This window comes from Dinoponera quadriceps, unplaced genomic scaffold, assembly GCF_001313825.1.
Source record: "Dinoponera quadriceps isolate SergipeBrazil2010 unplaced genomic scaffold, ASM131382v1 scaffold2791, whole genome shotgun sequence".
In the NCBI taxonomy this organism is placed as follows: Eukaryota; Metazoa; Arthropoda; class Insecta; order Hymenoptera; family Formicidae; genus Dinoponera; species Dinoponera quadriceps.
In genome coordinates, this window is record NW_014557037.1 from 63,809 (window position 1) to 86,440 (window position 22,632).

Below are 22,632 nucleotides of genomic sequence, written 5' to 3' on the forward strand. Positions count from 1 at the left end.
TAATCTCACACAAAACTATCGAGAAATCGAGAACATCTTGGACAATTAACACAACGCGACATAATGGAGGAGTAATATCCACGCGCCGTTACATAAAAATCTAAACCTTTTCAGTGTGTTTTCACTCGCAACTTGTTTCGATCCATATTTTGTACAGAATCCACGATATGCATTTGCGTAAATCTTTCCTCTTCCATAAGAGCACTCGATGAGATATACCTTCTCTTCGATGGCAAGGTCCCTCATGTTTCTTTTCGTAAACTGTTTTCTATAACGGCTGAAATAAAACTGACGAGTTTGTAGTACACGATTATACCGTACCGTATTAACCTTCGTCAGACAGATAGAAGAAAGTTATAGATATTTATTTTCATCAACTTCTTAATGATCATCCTGTATATTACGCAACAAATTCTATTATCTACGATGCTCGGCGGTACTTTTTAAACTGAACTTTTCCCTCCGTTGAAAATTCGGGAGGGTCACATATCTCGCACATCGGCAGTGCGATATCACTCGTCGGTATACGAATCGGTTTATTTACGACTGCGGTGCGAATATATGTTTCACGAGATTCTTCCGGTGTCACAGGCGCAAGATGTGCATCATCCACGCTATCACCTGATACGTGAAATGCAATATAACCATGCCGAGTATCGTTAAAAATATCGCCGCTCGCGTCGTGCAGTATGCGGCCGTTGCGTTACTTTGACGCACACATCTGTTACGTGAGTCGTATTGCATTTTAATACGTGCATACGGGGTGTCCCTGCAATCACATACTATCTCTCGCGCACAGATATTTAAGTGCCACACTTTAACGCTACCATATTAATTCTTTCGAGTCATAAATGACGGAGACGATTGAAATTATATTAGTCAATTCTCAGCACAAGGTTCCACAAGCTAACCGAATCTTATTTCCAATTAATCTCAATTATTTCATTGGAATTGTACGTCCTCGATGTATCGATATGACGCGAGAACAGCGTTTAGTCAGCATTGTATTTCTCACGCAAAAAAAGAAAAGAGACGAGACAAGAAAGTTGTCTCCAAAAATATCCGGTATTATAAAAATGAAGAATTAAGCATAAAGTCGTTCACGCGTTTATGGCTCCTCGCCGAGGAAAACTCGGCCTCTTAACGCGCACACCCCGTATATACGGAGCTTTCGCGACGAGGAGGAGAAAAAGGCGTAGTACTCGTGTGGGACGAGCGTAATTCGAGGTAGCATCTCTCTCTCTCTCTCTCTCACGTGCACTTTTGTGCATCCACTTACTGGCTCGCGTGTGCACATATGCTTTGTGACGCGCTCTGCGACTTGTCATTCGCGCGTCGTGTGCGTCCCGGAGTTATTTGTGTTTCATTGTGATGCGAGTTCATTCTCCTTCCCGCTGCGGCTCCGTGTGCCAATGAATGAGACTACTTGCGCGCCCTGAGCGTATATCACTCCGAGTGTCATCGTCGTAGAAAAGATCGTTATCGCGGATCGAGTGTCCGGGATTCTAGAGTTACTCGGTGGATAACAGCTCTCGCGTTAAATCTCGCGTTAATTTATGTCGTCCGAAGCCTTTACGCACAAACTTTATCTCCGGCTGATCGTCTTGATCTCATAGAGATTTCGTCAGCGTTGCTTTAAGAGTAATCGTGACCGAGCAATGTAATTATGTCGAGACACAAATCAAAAGATATCGCCGGATTTTAATTACGAAACGTAATTAGCATTAATCGACGCTGTATTCGACGTTGCGTGTGTAGCGCTGTGCCACGGTAAATTCGCCAATCCAGAGAGAGAGAGAGAGAGACGGAGCGAATGGAGGAGTTAACGTTCGCCAATCGGAACAATGCGCCTTTCGCGAGCGGTCTTGCAGTCCCCAATTAGGCTGATCCACGGGAATTAATTGCGTTTCGATGGAGACGATGTGGGCGTCCCGATTATCTTCGCGATGGCATTTTCCTCGTTACTCACCAGGTTAAAGCGCGCCCTAATTCGATTCGCTGCAGATGGGAGCGCATGTGTGTGTGTGTGCGCGCGCGCGTGCACATACATTACAGGATAATTTCCTGACCGGGCAAAGGCCGCGACGTGACCGGGTCCTGTTAGGAAAAAAATTTAGGGTCTGACGCTCACGCGAGCGAAAGCGCCGGTTACGACGCTGTATTTTCGATTACCGTATCTATCTTACGAGATAAATCGCGCGCGACCACACGTCGCGCCTAAATCAAATTTGAATAAAGATAATGAACACACACCACGCGTATGATTTACGCACAGTGGTTGTCGTTTTAGCAGCTCGCGACACTGAATTGACAAAATGGTACTTTCGCGCGAGCGTGAAAGTACAAATGCTCGTCCGTAACACGAAACATTACGACGGTAAACGACGAATTCGCACTTGACTGCTGTTTGACTCGTATTTTTTCATCGAATGGCTAAGCGTGCCACAGGTGCCGCTCTCTCGCACGGCTCACGTAACACCTGGCCCACGGCCATAATTGCCTCGCGCCTGGTATCTCTTCCTCGTTTAAATAAAATATTAGAATCGGCGGATTAGACACCTGCGCGGGTGGAAGCTGCGATCGAGCTCTCGTATATCGAGATATGCATCCCGTATCGCTCGTTACCTCCGAGACGCGCGCGCTAATTTTAATTCTCGGCTGCGGCAATTACGCATCTCGTGTGTTCCAAGTGCCGTGCGTTGTTTATTCTAGTTGGGCGTCAATATCTCGCCGTAAATTTTACGCTAAGGCTATCCCTTGCTCGCGCGCGCGTTAACTCTATTTCGAGTCTCGTACTCTCAACCGTCTCGGCGCGGTATTTATTTTTAGTTAACTTCCTAAACGTTCTCGCAGCTAACGGCAGGGTCTATTTCGGCTCGCGATTCTACTTGTACGCGTGATGAACACCGGCGGCGGTCCTTCGAAGTGTCACGTTGCGCTCGTTTGTCGTCGATAAGATTAGACGTGTTTATGAGATTGCACGGTTGAACTCTACTCCCCTCTCTGTCCCCTCACCGCTGGTATATAAGCTTTTTTTACATGACCGCACCGATACCGGAAGACAATGCAGAGGGAAGTAAGCGCGAATAGCGGATTCCTCGCGATACTTGCATTCGAATTCGTGTCGAAATATTTCCAAATCTGTGATATATTCGTTCTCTCTTCAAGCTTTAACGCGTTCGGCGGGGTTCATAAGGAAAATGCAGAAATACTCGCCGACTCGCGTTCATAAATTAAGCGCGCGTTAATAACGTCGGTTCTAAAAACGGTTATAAGTTTGCTGTTTACCGGGATCTTAATAACGGAATACGCGACCTCTTTGGGAATTCCTCCTCGCGTGACAAAGTACGTTGCGTTAAAACCCACAATTTTTCTGGCATTATGTCATATTCGCAAACACGTGATAAAAGCGTTGGGTGAAATTGCTGAGTCGTGCGTCGGCAGCTGGCGTCGGCTCTAAAGACGATTATCGAGCGTATGAGACGAAGGACTCGTCAGACACGGAAGGATCCTTTAGTTACCGAGTCGGGAAATATTTACGGTCTTTAATCTCCGCTGATAATCTCAACCGGCAGTTCCTCCACCTACTAACTCTGATGTTCCGCGTGCTTCTTGCGTGTTTCAGGTAGCGCGTCGTCCGTGGAGCAGAAGAACGGCAATGGCAACGTCAAGGGCAACAAGACGAACAATAATGGTGTCGAGGTGAACAGAAACGAGGACCAGAATGGCAGTGTTGACGCCAAGGGACAAGCGAGGAAGAAACCAAACGCTCCCGGGGGCGGACCTTTGTTGCAACAGGCGTAAGGACGATTTTCAAGTTTAAGCTATCTATTAACACGAATTGTGCGTTTGCCGATGATGTATGTGCGTCGATCTCTACCGGCTTTCTACCGCCTTGATCTTCCATCTGTCGCGTTAAACCGTTACAAATGCGTTAAAAATTATGCTTTGGATTTATTATCTTCTCGATTACTTCCTGCTTGGTAAATGGTATTCGCATTCTCCGAAGAAAAGAATCGCATGCGCACGAGAAGATTGCGATTTCGGACTTATTATATTTGCGAATCACTCTTGTTAATTCCATCGCGTATATATCTTGTGTGTTACGTTAGAACGTTAGAGTTTCGTGAATTCAGCGTTCCACGGCGCCGTTAATAGAATTCGCATTTTGTATTTACACTGACGTGGTGCAATTTAGAGAACTTCGTCTACATTTAACTCAGATGAATTGCTACTTTGAAGATTAAACCGTTCACTCTCCGTAACTGTGCTGGTAAACATTTGCCGGAAACTTGCTGCATATACTTGCGCATAGGGAGCTTATTTTGCAAGCGTGCACGCGTGATGCGAATTCCAACAATCTTGACGAATGTCGTTTCAATATGTATCCCCTATTTTGCATTTAAGTTACCTCCATTCGAGAATTAATTTGAATTCGACGAAAATGTAGCAAAACTCGAGGAAGGGGGAGGGGGTCATATCGCGACATCAGTTATCGAGACTACGATGCGCGTCCAAAAGTTACTTGTTGCTGCTCCGTTTTCCCTGCAAAAAGCTCGAATAATCGTGTTAATTATTGCAGTTTGGCTTTTGCCAAGCGCGTAACTGGTTGTTAGTCGTAGTTTACGAGCAACCGTAACGATAAGTTTGAGCACGGGCTTACGGTCTCGCTCTAACTAAACGAGATTATTCCAAGCGTGAGCAACTTATTGCATGTAGTAATTGACCTTCTTGTGTATCTTGTATTTTTCAGAGAGGTATCCACCAGCCAGCTAGATTTCTTCAAGATGCTCGACGAGAAAATCGAGAATGTAAGTTGCGATACTCCAACTTAATCAGCTTTATCCGGAAAGAAACGGCTTCTGTTTGCGAAAGAACGCTCGTAATTTTCTGTCTCCCGTGCGATTGCTTTACGAAGAACAATAGACCTTCTGATCAGGAGTGTAGACGGCCTAAAGATAACTATCTCCGATATCACTGTTATCCGAGAACGTATTTTTCGTAAAACTCGTTCGTATTGTCGTACAATCGACGCGGGAAATGTCATTTTCTATAACGTGGTTCAACAAAAGAGTCACGCGCGTAATTTAGAACTGATATAATTGTAAATATATCATATAAATATACAGCAACTAGCTAGATAGACTTGAAGATTCGTTGACGACTGTCGATTGAGCCTTTTATTGCAATATCTCTTACTATTGATTGCGCTTCGCTTTTTAAATCTATTTTCGTTCGAGAATCACACGATATCGGTGTATAGATTACTTCTTTCTTTGTCATTTTTGTACAAAGAGCCTTTATGAGCCGCGCTGCCGGATCGATGAGCTTTTCGCTAAGCCTTTTTCGTGGAGAAACGATTGGCTATAAACTACGAGCGGGACGAAAGAACTCGGATCAAAAAGTTACGATGTATTAAAAGAGAGATGCACGCTAAAGGTTGAAACGTAATCCTTACAATTATTAACGCGCGTATCTCTTCGATACGGGCTGGCGATAGGCAGGCTTCGCCCGATCGCGAAATCCCAATCGCGGAAATTAGTCACAGTATCGAGATAATGAAAAAAGTTTGCATTATTCATCCCGCGGCAAAATGTTTTAAAAGTTTTAATTAAATTTGGCTCTGCTTCTTGATGAAATAAATAACATCCGCAAGCTAAAAGTTTCTGTCTCCGTCGAATTTCAGGGGCCAGATTACGACGAGAGCCTCGACACGAGCAACAGAGCCGAGCGAGTGTCCAGCCTGCTTCGGCGTTGGGAACTCGCCAGTGTCACCTGGTCCAGCGTCTCCGATCTGAACAGCACCTGTTCGCCGTCTAATCAGAAGAGCCGTACGTCCGTGTTGAGCAGCTCCAGACAAAGTCTAAGCGCCACGGACCGGGAAGGCATGAGGAACATAGTGGGCGGCAGGCCGGAGAGCGCGCCCATCTATGTGCGAAATGCGAATCGCATGGACGGCTTGCAGGACAGCCATTGTCCATCGCCGAATATGCCGCGGCACGTGCTCGAATCCATCAGCCAGAGCCCGACGCAGAGCGTGAAGAATTCGGCGACGCCGCCGGGATGCGCGTCACCCATCATCGGCTCGTGTTACCATCAGGACGATTACGGCAAGGAGTCCCCGGCCGAGCAACGACACCAACAACACAAGAAAATTTCCTCCCCGTATGCCGTTCAGAATCCGGTGAATGGCGAATACGTGACGCAGCAGGCGCTCTATCGCGAGCAGTACCTGCAACAGACCGGCATAATCACCGTGACACCTCAGTACTCGGCCGGCGGGCCCGGCGGCAACGTTCTCAGGAACAACCCGTACGTTCAGCACTTCCAGATCGCCAATACCCAGCACCCCTTTTCCGCGCCGAGAAGGCGCGGTTTTAACGCCGCGCAAATGACGTGACCGGGATGGGAGCGATCGGCGAGATAAGACTGAACTCTACGAGAGCCACCGGCCCGTCGAAGAGCCACGAGAGAGAAAGACGAGGAGAGCTTCCTGGGCCTGGTGATGGGAAGAGAGGAAGAAAGATGAAAAGGAAGAGATCAATTCGGCGGCAATGACTGCGACGCGAATAGTGTTCCTAAAGAAGGTCTCGCGCACTTCGGAGTTTTTTCCTCGATTTGTTTGACAAGAATCGAGGAAGACGGAAGTGCGCGAAATCTGACGAAGGGCCTACGAAGATTGATCCGGTGGTCGAAGGAGGAACGAGGAGATGAGCGCGCGCGACAGAGATTCTTCACTGTAATAAGTGCCAAAATGCAATCTGAGGTATCGCGCGAGAATTGAGAGGGGAGAGAATTTCTCGTACGTCCTCTCCGCGCAAATACGGTACTCCGTTCTACATGATCATCCCGCGAGGAAACTTGCGACTCGATGCGTTACGCTCGTTTCTAATTCCCCCTCCCCCCTTTTTCTTTCCAATCGGTAGCGTCTCCACCCACTACACCGACGAAAAGGACAGGACAGAAACAGACGCGAGCGCGGATTCCGCCGTAGCGTTTTGTATAATTGTATTAGAGATGTGTGCGGGGAGTGTATATGTACGTATGTATGTATGTATGAAAGAGAATACGTATGTGTCTGAAATGAACAAAAAAGGAAAGATCGAAATTAAGATTCTTGATCGTACGCCGTGTATAGATTCGCTGTACGTATTGTATGGATACACTTAACTTAATGTGATGACTGTATATTTATATGTTGACCATGTTTAAAAGTTAACGATATATAATAGTTGATGATGAGAGTTTTATATTTCATGTTACGATTACGCTCTATATACTATGGAATACACATAATCAAATTCGCTGCATCACTCTCGAACTGTCGATCTATACTTTTTGTTCTGTTGAACACGATCCTCTTTTTTTACAAATAAATTCATAATTTCTCCCTAATTATACGCTCTCTCTTTCTCTCGTGATCATTGTCACTTTTACAGGTTTAACAAACGAAGAGGGGGATTTTTTTTCACAACAGTAAGTAGCAAATCGAGCGTGCAACGCGTGATCGTAACGAACTTTGCGGTTGTGCCGGTGCTGACGGTGCAATTAATAACACTATGTTGAAATCGGTGCAAAATTCATAACTACTGCAATTGCCGCACAGTTGCAATTTATCGCTCCCCCGTATCGAGCATCGACGTTTTTTTATATTTATAACGACATCAGGAATCGTAGGGTGCATTTCTTGCTATACGAAATACACTACTTTAGAAACTTTTCCTTTCTCAGTGAGAATTTCATCATAATTAAGATATTTTTAGATACTGTCTCAGCGGTAACTTTTGTGATAATATTTCTCTTAAATCCAATTGCAATCGGTGCTGAAAAACTGCAGAAAAAGATTTCCAATTGTCTATTTGCAGCGTGACAATTTAATTTGTTAAAATCTTATGTCTGCTGACGTTTAACAACTGCGTCGTATCGGCTCTCATCATGAATACTTTCTGCAATATTTTTGTGGAACGATTTACAATCTAACAAGCGTCTAATTCATCTTAAACATATTTCAATAGTCGACAAGGCGAACATTTTGTCTCACAACGTATTCTGACACGTATATCAGGTATGACTGCGATTCACAGGCAACGCCCTAACATAATACTGCGTCTCATTTGTCTCAACAGAGAGAAAGACTAAGTTTTAACATTGAAACATCACTTTCCCCAAGCGACTCGAAGACTTTACGGTGACATTAAACTATCAGCAGGACTTAATGTCTATCGATCGGTTTACAAGTTGCGTTTAACACTCGGAGACGCGATCGCCCGCATCGGCGCGAATAACAAGCAACGAGCACAGTCTGGACGTAATCCGATTTGACATTTAATGAGATTTAGGTGTCCCGGAACCCGTACGATACATAATCGCATTTATTCGCCAAAGGCATACGTTCTCGTCCATGGGAAACTTCTCATTGAAGCCTGAACATACCGTTATTTTCGCTTGAGTTGCGTTCATTATACGATATTATGCGATTCGCGCATCGCAAATAATTCTCTCGTTATCGAAGTTTATTTTCCGGCAACACAAGCGTTTAGAGATTCCCAAGCAAGCTTTCGTCGGAGCCGTTTGAGAGACGTAGCGGTACAGGCAAGTCACTTCCACGGAGGAGAAACGCGAGTCGCACGGCATACAGATCATACAGATTGATCTTCATTTTTTAAATTGGGTTACATCGGTTGTTTACGAGACACTCTCCAGTACCAGTACCAAACTCGGAAAGTGAGATATATTTGTGTAAAAACTAAAGTTGTTTAGACTGGCACACGTCGAATTTTCAGTCTCGTCGAGACTGCGGCGATACTGAGGTGTGTTTCGTTTCGGAATCGCAATTTCTGAAATGTTCTACTCATCGTCGTTTTACGGCCGGAAACGAGAACACGATCCGCGATCATTTTCAACGTAAGTATGTCAGACATGTGATTTCCCGTTATATCGAAATCGAGAGGGGAATATTTATTTCCCGTGAGCAATTTATATAAGCAATTTATATAAGCAACAATATCTGACAGGTATCCCATTGTGATCCCATTTTTTACGCTCCGTAACTTAATCTCTACAGTGTGATTTTTGAAGTGTTATATTTTTATATATATTAAAAAAGAATTTCGCTCACTTTGTGGCATCTTGCAAGCGAGCTACTCGCAAATTTCTTGAAACGATCTTCGACAAAGTTATCCTTGACACGCAGCCTGGAACAGGTGCGTCGTGCACGTGGAGTCGAAGGACACCGAAGACAGCGTCATCTACCGACGGTCTTGTGTAAAATGGCCGCGTCTGTCAAACGTAAATTTCACTGACAGAAGCGAACGCTACAGGATATATTGGACAAATACGCGCGAAGCGAGGTTCGTATTCCATTCTGTTCCACGGATATCGATGCGATTAATATTTCTGTGTTCCTTGGAGAATAATAAAGGATCTCGTATACCTCTGGGCGTGGCGTGGCACGAATCGCTCCTAATTCCACTCGCATCGGTCTTTTGGATTTCTTTTATTGTAATATGCTTTGTGAAATTGTGACGGTTGTATGTGCATCGCGCATAAGTATAATTTTGTCTTTAATTTGCCTGTAAAAATTTTTATATCGTCCTAACCTCGTGCGCATTTTGTGACATTCTTGAGGTTATGTTGAAGAAACTGGACACTTGGAATATGTCTAGACAATATTTACTGTTGCACATATATTGGAGAATGCACAAACAATTGGTCTAATTTAACGTTTAAGCAGTAGAGTCTTTAAGCCGACATTTGTTATATGTCGATGTTTGCAAATAGTTGATGTCATTATTCATAGATTTGCGTTTATACATTTCAGAATGTAATTGGCTGTTTACAGATCTGGAAAGGTCAAGTCAATGTTGATAAACACAAGAATGCCGCTGCAACAAAAATAGAAGGACTCGGAATTATTCTTAATACAAGTATGGAAAAAAGGGGCAGCGCAGAACTTCTTAGTGTGGAGCAGAATAATTCTAAGAATGCCAGTTCGGATTCCCTCAACTCGGACAGCAAGAGCAGTTCGCTTAACTCAAAAATAGGCCAAGAATCGGTAAGATATTAAGTAAATCGGAATTGCATCTTATCTCTCTGTATCAAACTGCAAATGGACCCTTCTTTAGGAGAGCTGGGAAAAAGCATCGCATTCCAAAAGCTTTTCTTCAACCTCCACTTCAACAGATAATAATATAGTCTCTACTTTGGAGGCTAAAAGAGATAACCAAGTAAAAGTGAGTTTGCAGCAAACTCTTGAATGTAGCATGGTTTTTGTTTTTACATATACGATTGTGGCATTCTTCGTTTATGTAGTCGACAAAATACAGTTCCGTTGAAGTGCGGTTATTTCGTTTGACGTGTATAAAAATATATCTTTTGTTGTTGTCACTTTTACTTTGCGACACATTTGTCGCTACTATCCATTCTGTTGAAGTTACGCTAGAATATCCTTCTCTTTCGTTGCATGATGTTTGTAGCTAGTCAGTTATTCCGTTATTTTGACCAGAATTTGTCTGGAGGAGACACGGGACCACCGCTTTTGAACGGAGAACGAGTGCAGGGCATCGCGCACGAAGTTACCTACTTGTGTCCCTACTCGGGACCCGCCAGAGGAATCCTTAGCGTCACAAATTACAAGCTCCATTTTCGCAGCATAGATCGAGAAACGCCTTATGTCGTTGAAGTGCCGTTGGGTGTCGTTAGCCGGATCGAAAAGGTCGGCGGTGCATCCAGTAGAGGAGAGAACTCTTACGGGATCGAAGTGTTTTGTAAAGACATGAGGAATCTCAGATTTGCTCACAAGCAGGAGAATCATTCCAGACGGGACGTTTTCGAGAAGCTGCAACAGTATTCTTTTCCGCTATCACACAAGTTACCTTTGTTCGCTTTCGAATACTCGGAGACTTTTTCGGAAAATGGCTGGAACGTTTACGAGCCTATAGCGGAGCTGAAAAGAATGGTATGTAATAGATAAAAAGAAAAAGGAGGGAACGTGACGGGCGATTTGGAAAGTGCGCTTTACGAGCACGTAAATATGTTCGAAAGATGTATGGTTTTCCGTCGCATTTCAGGGTGTAAATAATGACATGTGGAAAATATCGAAAATCAACGATACCTATTCACTGTGCGACAGTTATCCGGCAGTCTGGGCGGTACCCGCCGCAGCAACTGATGAGGATCTTCAAGCGTCCGCGGGATTTAGGAGTAGAGGTAGACTTCCGGTCCTCTCCTGGATCCATCCGGAGAGTCAAGCGACGATCACTCGCTGCGCTCAGCCGCTTGTGGGCGTTGGGGGTAAGCGAAGTCGCGAAGACGAAAGGTACGTCCAGCTCATAATGGACGCAAACGCGCAGAGTCACAAGCTGTTCATCATGGATGCCCGGCCGATGCCGAATGCGATAGCGAACAAAGCGAAAGGTGGCGGATACGAGAGCGAGGACGCTTATCAGAACGCGGAGCTGGTTTTCCTCGACATTCACAACATTCACGTCATGAGGGAGAGTCTTAGGAAATTAAAAGGTATTGTACGGAGATACAATACCCCGCTTTGCTGCTACAAAATTCATTGTACTTTCTCACTGGCATCCGACTTTTCCTTTTTAGAATTATGTTTCCCTACAATCGACGAGGCTCGATGGTTGTCGGGAATAGAATCGACAATGTGGCTTAAGCATATCAAATGTGTTCTCGCTGGAGCTGTGAGAATCGTAGACAAAGTGGAGAATCACAAGACTTCTGTCCTAGTTCATTGTTCCGATGGCTGGGACCGAACGGCGCAGGTAGTGATAGTTTCAAACGATCTCAATATTCCGAAATTTGCATTTATTGTTATGTTACTATCGTCCCGTTTAGCTCACAGCCCTCGCAATGTTAATGCTAGACCCGTACTATAGAACGGTCAAGGGTTTCGAAGTTCTAATAGAGAAAGAGTGGCTCAGTTTCGGACACAAGTTTCAACAGGTACATCTTTGTACAAGTACTTCGAGTCGTGCGATCACATATCATGTGAAATATACTTTCCAACCTACGTTATTTTACAGAGGATAGGCCACGGAGATGAGCATCACAGCGATGCGGACCGATCTCCGGTGTTCTTACAATTTATCGACTGTGTCTGGCAGATTACCCGACAATTCCCCAACGCTTTCGAGTTCAACGAACACTTTCTAATCACCATTCTCGATCATCTCTACTCTTGCAGATTCGGCACGTTTTTATTCAGCAGGTACGCGCATTTGACTTACTCTGTCCCTCAAGATACACGAATCATCAGGATTATCGTTTACAGTGAACGCGAGAGGATGCAAGAGCAAGTGAAACAGAGAACGGTCTCCCTTTGGTCGTATACCAACAGCCAGCTACCTCTTTACCTGAATCCTCTGTATCGGTCCGGTCCCAACTATCAACTTGTTCTGATGCCGATCGCCAGTATGCGTTACATCAAGCCGTGGAAGACTCTCTACTGCAGATGGAATCCCAGCATGCGGCAGCAGGTACACAGAGCTGTCTAAACTCACCCTGACGAATTTCATTCTCTTGAAAACACGCTCGCGCACGTTTGTCTGTCTCAAGGACCCCGTCTATCAGAGAACAAGGGAGCTTCTAGTCTTGAAAGAGCAACTCGAGAAACAGTTGGAGGAAGGTCGACGCGAACAGGCCTCGCGGGCGAATCGATCTCTGACCTCGCCGGCGCCGCCGAGGATACATTCCCCGGTCCACTCATAGCGCAGCAGGAACCCCGACCGTCTGACGATTTGTAGTTTTGTAAATGAGCTGTAAACTTGACCCACTCCTTCGAGCCAGTACAAGATGTTTGATTGACTGAACTCCGTTTGGATGCTTATATACAATATGGCCCACTCGATAAAGGCAGACATTGATATTCAAAAGCGAGAGCGCCTTTGTAGTTCAGTTAATTAATCGCAACCGGTATATATGTATAATGGTTCTCTTTCCACGTGACTATATACCGATTATAATATCGATACGCTTATCTCTTACGAGCTATGTTTCGTCAAGTTCGAGCGTGGTCTCGTACGAACATTTATTAGACGTGTGATATGGAATGCGAGAAAGTACATCGCCGTGTAAAGCCGACTCTATTTTACTAGAGACGCATTCTCATTCAATCCTTCAGACGCACAAATAATTAAACTAATTACCAGCAATTATGCTAATTATATTAATGTGTCTCTATATTGCGGTGTTGCGCTCAATTTATCATTTCATTTTTTGCGCTGCAAGAATTTTTGTATCAACAATATATACGGCGTTTCCGACATCAAGCTCAACGCGTAGGCGCAAAAGTAACTAATCGCCAGGTTCCCGAGAAACAGGGCTGCCTGAAAGCAAAATTACAACACCGATAAGTTTGCCTCTCGAGAATGAAGAGTGAGAATTTGGGGATTCACACTCACTGTAGGTAGAAAGTCCGCGTGCACGTTCGATTCTCTGTGCAGATGAATCGAACTTATGATGAAGGGATTTAATAGGTAAGCGCAGAACGTGAGTCTGCTTAAAGGGATCCAGCCCTTGAACGACAACAACTGATTGACTATGCCTGTAATAAGCATTCGAGTGTTAGAACACATTTTTCCAAATGATTTGCGGCTTGTTGAAAACAAGAGCGTTTTAAAAAAATCGGAACGGCGGAGAGAGATAACCAAGTAACCCGACCTCCGTGTTTAGTATAACACGCTAGTAAAATCCATGCCAGACCTATCGCCCAGACCGTTCTGCTTAATGCGACGTAAAATGCGGCAGCGAGAACAGATATGTGTCGCTCGTAAAGGCCGAACAACACGGATATGTTGCAAGCGCTACCAAGGCACCAACACAAAATTACAGTCCTCTGGAATTCACGTCAATTTTAAGGTATTGTACTCCAACTCTTTTGTTGATTTTTCATTTGGAGAGAGAGAGAGAGAGAGAGCGCAAACTTTCTCTTAAAAGTATCAATTATATCTTACCCTTTTTAAGATCAATTTTTTGTTCAGTTTTAGTATTACATAAGCCGTAATCATTCCGATGATGTAAGGACCTATTCTGGTCCACGGCGGGTCGTACAGAACGTCCAAGAGTCTGTATTGTTCGTCCAGCCTGCGAACCATAAAAGAGGTACGCACATTTAATCGATCCCGCGGTTAACAAGACGTTTTTCTCGCAAACTTACGTCGGCACGTAGTCGTTAACGTATGAGATGTAACCGCTGAGTACAATCGTGCCTATCAAGAGTATGCATAGTATGACGACTGTCGTGTAAAAGTATCTGAAACTCACAAACTATATATTTGTTCTGGAAATATGACGTACAGTGCACCATGCCGATTGCGTTAAATATCGGCGAAACGCGAATCGGCCGGAACTTACATGGTCGACAAGATCAGTAGAATAAAGCCGATTACGAAGAATTGCATATCATTGGAAAGGTACCAACTCCAGGACATGCACTGCAAGAGTGAATGAAAGATTGCAAGTAAAAATGTTATACGCGGATGCACGTTCTTACCATCGAGCTACGACTGAACAGATTGTTTATGTACAAGAGATTCCTCCACCAGTATTTGGCGCATGTCTCGTACGGTCTTTCGTTCATGTAAAACTGCGAGGTCTTGTTGTACCAGGATGAATTCAAGTACACTATTCCTATCGTCATCATGTAAGCAGGTGTCAGCCTTAAAATGAATTTTCAAGTTACGAAGGGTGGTCATTATCATCTAATTCGGCGTTGAGTTGAATTTCTCAATTTCCCTTCTTATATCCGCGTGTTTTACGTCGTTTGCTTTTGCTCACTATCATACTGTTCATTATTCGGGCGAATTGAGATAACGACGAACGCACCGGAATAATCTCTTCGTTACGCCGACAAAGAACTCTTTCAGCTTGGTCGTGTAATTAATCGGCTCGGTCTGCGTTTTGTGCATTGATTCCCGATGTGACAGATATGTGTAGGCCAGAAGAAATCCGCTCAGAAAGAAATAAGTGTCGACCGTTAATGTCGAATTGCTGAGTATTTGAACGGCGAAACCGCTGTTGCTTTGTCTTATAATCCAAGGCATATTGTCTGCGAAGTAAATTTCATTGGACATAAAAGATGTGTGTGTATGTGTATACGGATATACGATTGAAAAAGTTCTTAGTTCACTTGCCGATGTAGTCAATCGAGTAATATAAAGTGTGAACCATGATTATCCAGACCATGCCTAGAAATCTCAGGCCGTGTATCACGGGTATCGCATTGGTGGTCAGTTCTGTGTCGAATATAATTCGTGTGTTTGTGTAAACGGAAAAGCACACTAATACTTGTCCGATTTTGTTTTCCTTGCGTAGAAACGAGGACACCGGTTCCGGGTCTTCCAGTACATCTTTCGCATCGCTCGCGTCGCAATTCGGTATCTTTAGGGACGCTGATATGAAAGAAATGAACGTTCTGCAATCCTTTATATGTATAAGTGTAACGTATATAATTTGTTCTTAAATTATAAAGAGAAACGGAAGGTGTGTTTCGGAAAAAATATTTACAAGTCGTATTCTCGCGATAAGTGCAAAGAAAATTTTTCGCTTTCAAGTACTTCTGATACACGAATATATCGTATATCGTTCCGATTATCATCAAGATCCAAGTGAACGCTAAAACGAACCTGCAACCAGAAAACTCGCATATACTGTAATGAAATTAATCGCCTATACAAGATTTTTTTTTTCTAATAATATGTATATATCTTACCCTATGAAAAATATTGCCCCACTGAATAACCATTGATGATCGTCTTTCAGATCTTTGACTTCAACCAGTTTAAAATCCGCGGAGTAAACATTACCAACCAAAAGAGTTCTGTCGCGAAATATTCCTTCCAGAATGAAGCCTAGATCGTTCGTAGAGCAGGATGCCGGTAAACAGAGGCCGAGAGCAATTAAATCCTGATAAAATACAATTTTTTATACGACATATCTCCTGATGCAATGTTCCGGTTTTTTTTCCATCAACATCGTTGGAGATAAGATATTATTCTCCGAAGCAAATGTACGTCTTAGCAAATTAGCATCTAATACGTGCAATTAGTATATCGTTCGATATTTTTTTTTTCGTCCGTGAGAGAGAGAGATTAATATTTTGCCGGCAGCTGTGATGTACGCGTGACTTCTTATCGCCAGTGGTGATGCTTCATTCCGATGTTTTCATAAGTACACATACTGATGCAGAGCAACAATTGATGAATAAGGAACAGTAGTGGCGAGCAGTAAAACCTGCGTGAATCTCGCCGGCGGCAGCGTAACGGCGATGCGATAAATGGGCGGCCGGCAAAGTGTTAGGTTCGTGTTTGATTTGACTGACAATTAAAAACGATGTGCCAACTTTTAGCGCACCACTTATAATTTTCTCCTTTTACGATTTGCGCCATGTTACGCCACAAACCTATCACGGAAAAAAGGAATCAGCTATCCACATAATACAACTGAAATTTAGTTACCAGACTGAATTTTTGGCCGTGGGAGTTAAAAACTAGATAAAAGGACAAAAAGAATTAGCTGAATTAACGAAATATCAGTTGTATCGTATGGATAGCTAATTTTTATTTGCGCGAGCTAGTTTTTACCTATGAAAGCTATTTTTTTTCGAGAATCAGGTTTTAAAAGTGCGCTCGGACCCGGTTGCAGCCTCGACGTTGATTAGCTGTCAAATTTAATTATCACGCTTTTCCTGCGCTAGTTTTTATATAGATGTAATGCAATGTAGATGCAATTATTATTTGAATTGACAATCTAGGATTGATTAATAAGCATGTCGTCATTGCAAAACGGGTAAACAATAAAAAACAAGAGATTTGCATCAAAATTCGATGTTTAAACAAACGAATTAAAAATAACATGTTCTTTTGTTTATTTATTTTCGCGATAAAGAAATTTACTCACCTCATTGGTTAACGTACTGTGGATTTGAAGAGTACTGTTGTGCCTGAAACGAGCGAGGAAGTAATGTACTTCGAAGGGTGGAACTTCTTCTCGCGGGTCGCGATATAGCGTAATATTTAATATTTCGCGTTCCGCCAGATCCAGAGGATCTGAAATCATCGTGTCCTGGCATTGGCTACGGCTACCCAGCCAGAAGTTGTTTCCATAAAGGAAACCCGGTTTAGGCCCGCCGCTGGAGTCTAGTACTTTAAAATGAACAAAATAGACGGTCGTTATTATTTGAGAAGTGAGAATTTCAGAAAAACAATCGAGATCGGCGAAACGTGTTAACAGTATAAATGTATGGTCGGTCACAAAAAGATTGCGACACTTTTCCTTACAAGTTTCGGAACGTATGCCGTGTCCAATAAGAGAATTTGTTTTCTAGTAATTTTCAAGAGGGACATTTTTTTTCTATGTGATATGAGGCGCGTTGCAACCTTTCTGTGACTCATGACACGCATCGTACTGATACACGCGCATCGTACGGCATTCACTTTGGATTCATTTTGGATTCTCTTTGCTGAGCGAAGAACGATATTATATAATCTGGGTTGCGACGCTTAATGAGTCAATTATACATCAACTTTCGCGTTTCTGCCTCATACAATAGTTTTCTCGTAGAAATGCGACGATAATAGCGAGAAATACCCGAAATTCTGCACTCACATTGCGGAAATATTTGACAAAGATATGTAAATGATGTGTACTTAAGGCCATCTACCGAGTTAATGCGTGTGTTTAAACGGTGACATGAAAGACATTACGTGGCGATTACGTGGCGCGATACAGGGTCCTCGAGACTAAATGAGAGAAAATCGCGCGCAACGGACGCTTTTCCCGCCTAGTCATTCAACTGGGAAACTAGTTCCTTGTGTAACGCGAAGAAAGTCGATTCGACGAGCTGGTCTAACGAAAAATCGTAAATTGGCACAATCTGGTATCTGACATTTGCCAGTTACCACGTAATTTAATGCACTTATGCAGAATAAGCGTTGCATAAGGAATGACCGAGTATGTTCGGAATGCGAACGGCTCGCGAACAGCCGAGCGGCACTCTCATGCTATTGAGAGCGGATTGCTGCAACGCGAGTTAGCAATTTGAGTGGATGCCGTTTTTGCTTTTTAGGCTCGTAATTTTCATTTACAGCGGATTGCGTGCACATGCGAGGTCCGAACGCCAGCGAAAACCTGTTTGAATTGATGACGGTGGATAAAGTCCGGGATTTTCATACTTTTGTATCTCAGTTTTGCATTTTGAATTGTCTTGTGCGATAATCTTTGTTTTTCCGTCGATTTAAAATGCTTGGATTTCATTGTCTTGTCGCGATATATCCGAGTGGTTGCGAAATCTACCAACTTTTGAGACCCCATAGTATCCGATGGTCGACGGCTTTACGGAAGTCCCGCAATTCCTCCTTGCACGTTGTCGAATTGAGGAGATCGGCTCTTGAGGCGATGGCATAGGCGGGCAGGAGGCGGTTGTTCGTGTCGTTGGATGTTTCGATTTGCTTGGCGGCACAAAGTAACACGAGAACAATCACGCGGATACACGAGAGGGACGATGATCGCGACATAATGCGGTCGACTCGGAGGAAATGCTGCTGACAGAATGAAGCTGAGGAAACGCTCCTTTGGACTTCCTTATCTTCGTCTTCCTTATCTTCGTCTGTTCTTATCTCGCCGAACCCCGTCTCTATCAAACGCGTTAGCGCAACATTTGCATTTTATCTATCTGGCTATTTCCTTATTAGTAATAATTGCACAATGATGGAACGCAATGATCAGCGAGATTCGACGACTGAGAGAGGACTGGCTGATACAAGAGTAACCTCGGACTTAACGCGCGGACTTGAAGTGGAAAGCGAAGCGTCCTTGTCGTTGACGTCCTCAACGTCGCGACGATGCCCCACCACGTGTCATTTGTGTACGAGGTATCACTCAGACGTGATCCCCGGCTGCGAGAATAAATGAATTGAGCGAAGAGCCGCTGGAAAGCGGAAAGAAGTATCTCTCGCTTCAGACACATTTCAGTTTCCGTTGCGTGTCTCGCGACGTATTCAACCCTTACCGATATTTACCGATATAGACGTTTTTTTTCTCTCAAACTCGAGGCATCCGAATGCAGCGTATACGGAGAGGGTAACTCCGGCGTATTTACCGCGCGAGGATTTATGCCGTAGAAATCAGAAAAAGTAGAAAGAGTGGGAATGATTTATCTGCAACCACTTTGTTACATACCTTTATATTATGTTAGCATTGTATTATGTGGTTTCAGTTTTTTATTGTTAATATTAATGAAACCCTAATAAATTGATTCGATTTTTTAATGTAGTAAGTAGCGCAATCGTACATTACGACCTGCTTAAAATGATTACTAATGATAAAACGATTAGGGGATGTACAAGGCTTAATGATTATTTTGCGATGCATAAGTGTAGAGGGATATTAAAGGATAGGATATAGCAAAATACACAAGTCCTTAGCTCTTTGTTTAGCTTAATGTCTTGTTCACCCCCTGTTTAGGATATACGGCATTTTTAGTCTACAGGATTTGTGTTGCAATACAGATGCTTTGTAAGGAAGCATTTCAGTTTATACAGTAAATATTGCAAATATTATTACATTAATGTCTGTAGGACAGAATTTTTATTTATGTCAAATATTTATAAATTACTTTTACTATTACTTTTTGTGTATTTATTTCTCATTTTTATATAATAAACTTACCTAATACACTTTTTACATATATTTTATAAGTTACTTTATCATTTTATATTTTATTTATAAATATTATTATTTTCCATTCCATGACATTGATTATCCGGTTCTCTTGTCTGTCATTAATATTAATTTTCCGCCTCCTAGTTGTTCATTAATATTCCTAGATATCTATAAATTTTATGCAATGACATTTATAAATCGCTACCGAGCGATTCGAGCTCAGAATTCTTGCGTACGTACAGAATATATAAAAACACAGATATAATAACGAGCGAGATAAAACTCGTCATATGGGAAGGACCACGAATGGTAAATTTTTTTTATAAGCTGTATATAAATGTTCGTATATTTTATTTCTATAGGTTTTATGGCAAAAATACAAGGATTTCTAAAAATTTTTCTGTTAAATATAAAGAGTAAATTGTAAAATAATAAAAAATAAATATTCTGTTTCCAACTTTTTTTTATAGTAGTAGACAATATACAGTTTTTATTTATATAGTTCATTTGCCTTAAATATAATAATAATACCTGAGAAATTAAATTTCCCTTAGATACAGCGTATATATACAGGGTGTCCCAGACCACCCGTCTCACCCGATTTTTTCGTAAACGCGACATTTTAAAGAAAAATGTTTCAGACAAAAGTTTTGTGACTTCGAGGGGCACATAAGATGGTGTCATTGGTTTGACCTTGGATAGTCGTTTGAAGATCACGTGAAGGTCACCTTTAATTTCTTAAATGGAAACCCCCATTTTTCAATGCATATTCTTGTAGCTTACCTCGAGAGCTTTCCAAAACGCTATAATGAAACGTTTTTTTAATCAGTACTTTTCGAGTTATGAGGATTGAAAGTTACGGTACCGCCGGCATTAGCATTACCCAGTCGTGATGTATGACATGTCTGATACTGTCACGTAAGGTGTAACAAAATTCTCATTTACCAGCCATGTCGTATTCAAACGCGGAAGCTTGTGATATGATGCTTATTTTAGGTGAATGTGATGGTCAATTTAGAGCAGCTGCAAGATTGTGGCGAGAACGATACCCAGATCGCGCTCCTCATTCGTACAAAGTTTTTTCTCGCTTAGCTAACCGAATTACCAATAAAGGTATTCTTCAACCGGATCACAATAAAGGTAGACAAATTCGACGCCAAGTTAGAGATGAAAGGATGCCGGAGATTCTTGCATCCGCTCAATTGCATCCCTGCCATTCATTAAGACGTACAGAAAGAGATTCTGGAATTAGTCGCAGCACGATCTGGCGAATTTTCCATGAAAACAAGCTGCATCCGTTCTTCATGCAACAAATAATTTCGAGAAAAGAGTACTTGCTTGCATTGAAGCAAACGGTGGACATTTCGAACACCAGGCCTAATAACATCAGCCACACACACACACACACACACACGCGCGCGCGTACAGCAGAGAGGGTTTGGAGTCGATAAATACTACGGGAGTGACGAACCGTGGGGTCCTTATCTCTGTTGACACACACACATTCACACACACAAACATACAAACACACAAAGAGGTGTAAATCCGACCGTGCAACCTCCACCTTGGGTAATGCTAATGCCGGCGGTACCGTAACTTTCAACCCTCATAACTCGAAAAGTACTGATTAAAAAAACGTTTCATTATAGCGTTTTGGAAAGCTCTCGAGGTAAGCTACAAGAATATGCATTGAAAAATGGGGGTTTCCATTTAACAAATTAAAAGTGACCTTCACGTGATCTTCAAACGACTATCCAAGGTCAAACCAATGACACCATCTTATGTGCCCCTCGAAGTCACAAAACTTTTGTCTGAAATATTTTTCTTTAAAATGTCGCGTTTACGAAAAAATCGGGTGAGACGGGTGGTCTGGGACACCCTGTATATACCGGACTTACACTATATCCTCTGTACGGCACGGTTAAATGAGAAAGCGTTATTGCCTAAAAAGAGCAGTTGTCGAAACCGCGAAAATCCATGTATGATTGAAACACACTTTAAACCGCGGTCACAGGTCGCACGGAACGGAGACTTCTGTCCACGTAATCGAATGCATAAACCGTGTCTTCTTGCTATTCATACATGTAATAAGTGTCCCCTCTTACGCAACGGGATTTCACCTGCCAACTTCCTTGCTTTTTTCGTCCTTCCCATATGACGAGTTTTATCTTGTTTGTTATTGTATCTGTGCTTTTATATACTCTGTACGTGCACAGGAATTTAGCTCGAATCACTCGCTGGTGGTTTGTGAATGTTAATTAGGAACTACAGTGAAAATATTAACTACTGACAGGAGAACCGGACGATCGACCTTATGAAATTGAAAATTTAGATTTTAACTAGAATCAATAACAACAATAGATTGGCATAAAAATGTAAATGGAGTCAAATAAATGAATTAAAAAATGTTCAGTTGGAGCGGAAAACAGTTTGAAGAAGTGAAGCAACCTTTTAAAGATACAGAGACTTTTGTTTCTTTTTTTCATTTTTTCATATATTTTTTTCATGTATTTTTTTCGTATATTTTTTAATTTTTTCATATATCTCACAAGTTAAATGAAATATCAGAAAGATATAATCTGACATATTTCTTTTATAACATTTTTATGTCCTTTCGTCGTCTAAAATTAAAGTAATTTTAATAAAGGAAAATTTGGAGAGCATTTTAAAATAATATATTGACACGGATAGTACTGCTACCTTTACAAAAAAGTATTACCGCCTATGATAAGTTGGCCAGTAATATATTACTGTTGTTCAGTAGTTTTATTATGTTATACTTTTATTATATTAATATGAGCAATAATATAATAATTTATCATTGACCAATTTTTATCATACGCAGTAATATTTTTTCGCAAGGGAAAACTGACCGACAAAAAATCGTCAGGTGATCGAAGAGTGTGAAAGGTGTAAAGAATTCATGGCAACGACTTGACCTGTACTTTGACTGCATAG

At 42.4% G+C, this 22,632-nt stretch overlaps 3 protein-coding genes across 10 annotated transcripts in view; 2 read left to right on the forward strand and 1 right to left on the reverse strand.

Moving 5' to 3' along the window:
* The window catches only part of LOC106748588, a 37,058-nt gene extending 29,663 nt beyond the window's left edge, over positions 1-7,395 (forward strand). For 3 of the 4 annotated variants that reach the window (XM_014627266.1, XM_014627264.1, XM_014627265.1), the window contains 3 exons: positions 3,626-3,800; positions 4,754-4,811; positions 5,687-7,395. In XM_014627266.1, coding sequence (XP_014482752.1) covers positions 3,626-3,800; positions 4,754-4,811; positions 5,687-6,400 — 947 coding nt within the window. In that variant the 3' untranslated portion in view covers positions 6,401-7,395. Of the gene's footprint in view, positions 1-3,400; positions 3,542-3,625; positions 3,801-4,753; positions 4,812-5,686 lie in introns of those variants that run through there. The other variant, XM_014627267.1, reaches the window with a different exon arrangement.
* A 1,852-nt stretch (positions 7,396-9,247) lies between these two features.
* On the forward strand, positions 9,248-12,983 carry LOC106748590 (myotubularin-related protein 2). 5 transcript variants are annotated; one of them, XM_014627271.1, is made up of 10 exons: positions 9,248-9,350; positions 9,842-10,054; positions 10,125-10,232; positions 10,505-10,957; positions 11,070-11,517; positions 11,602-11,777; positions 11,851-11,958; positions 12,039-12,223; positions 12,287-12,491; positions 12,571-12,983. In XM_014627271.1, exons 2-10 carry the CDS (start codon positions 9,929-9,931, stop codon positions 12,721-12,723), a joined length of 1,962 nt encoding a protein of 653 aa, XP_014482757.1. In that variant the 5' UTR covers positions 9,248-9,350; positions 9,842-9,928; the 3' UTR covers positions 12,724-12,983. The 5 variants fall into 5 exon arrangements, with proteins under 5 accessions (XP_014482757.1, XP_014482755.1, XP_014482759.1 ...); XM_014627269.1 differs by having other exon boundaries at positions 12,039-12,491; XM_014627273.1 differs by lacking the exon at positions 10,125-10,232.
* A 45-nt stretch (positions 12,984-13,028) lies between these two features.
* LOC106748589 (nose resistant to fluoxetine protein 6-like) lies at positions 13,029-18,817 on the reverse strand. The gene is made up of 13 exons (XM_014627268.1): positions 18,311-18,817; positions 16,912-17,156; positions 15,725-15,918; positions 15,520-15,638; positions 15,147-15,404; positions 14,839-15,061; positions 14,507-14,672; positions 14,368-14,447; positions 14,171-14,266; positions 13,968-14,097; positions 13,675-13,849; positions 13,416-13,558; positions 13,029-13,340 (listed from the first exon to the last, which is right to left on the reverse strand). The coding sequence occupies exons 1-13, from the start codon at positions 18,525-18,527 to the stop codon at positions 13,224-13,226; spliced, it is 2,163 nt and encodes a 720-aa protein (XP_014482754.1). The 5' UTR covers positions 18,528-18,817; the 3' UTR covers positions 13,029-13,223.
* Positions 18,818-22,632: the final 3,815 nt, after the last annotated feature.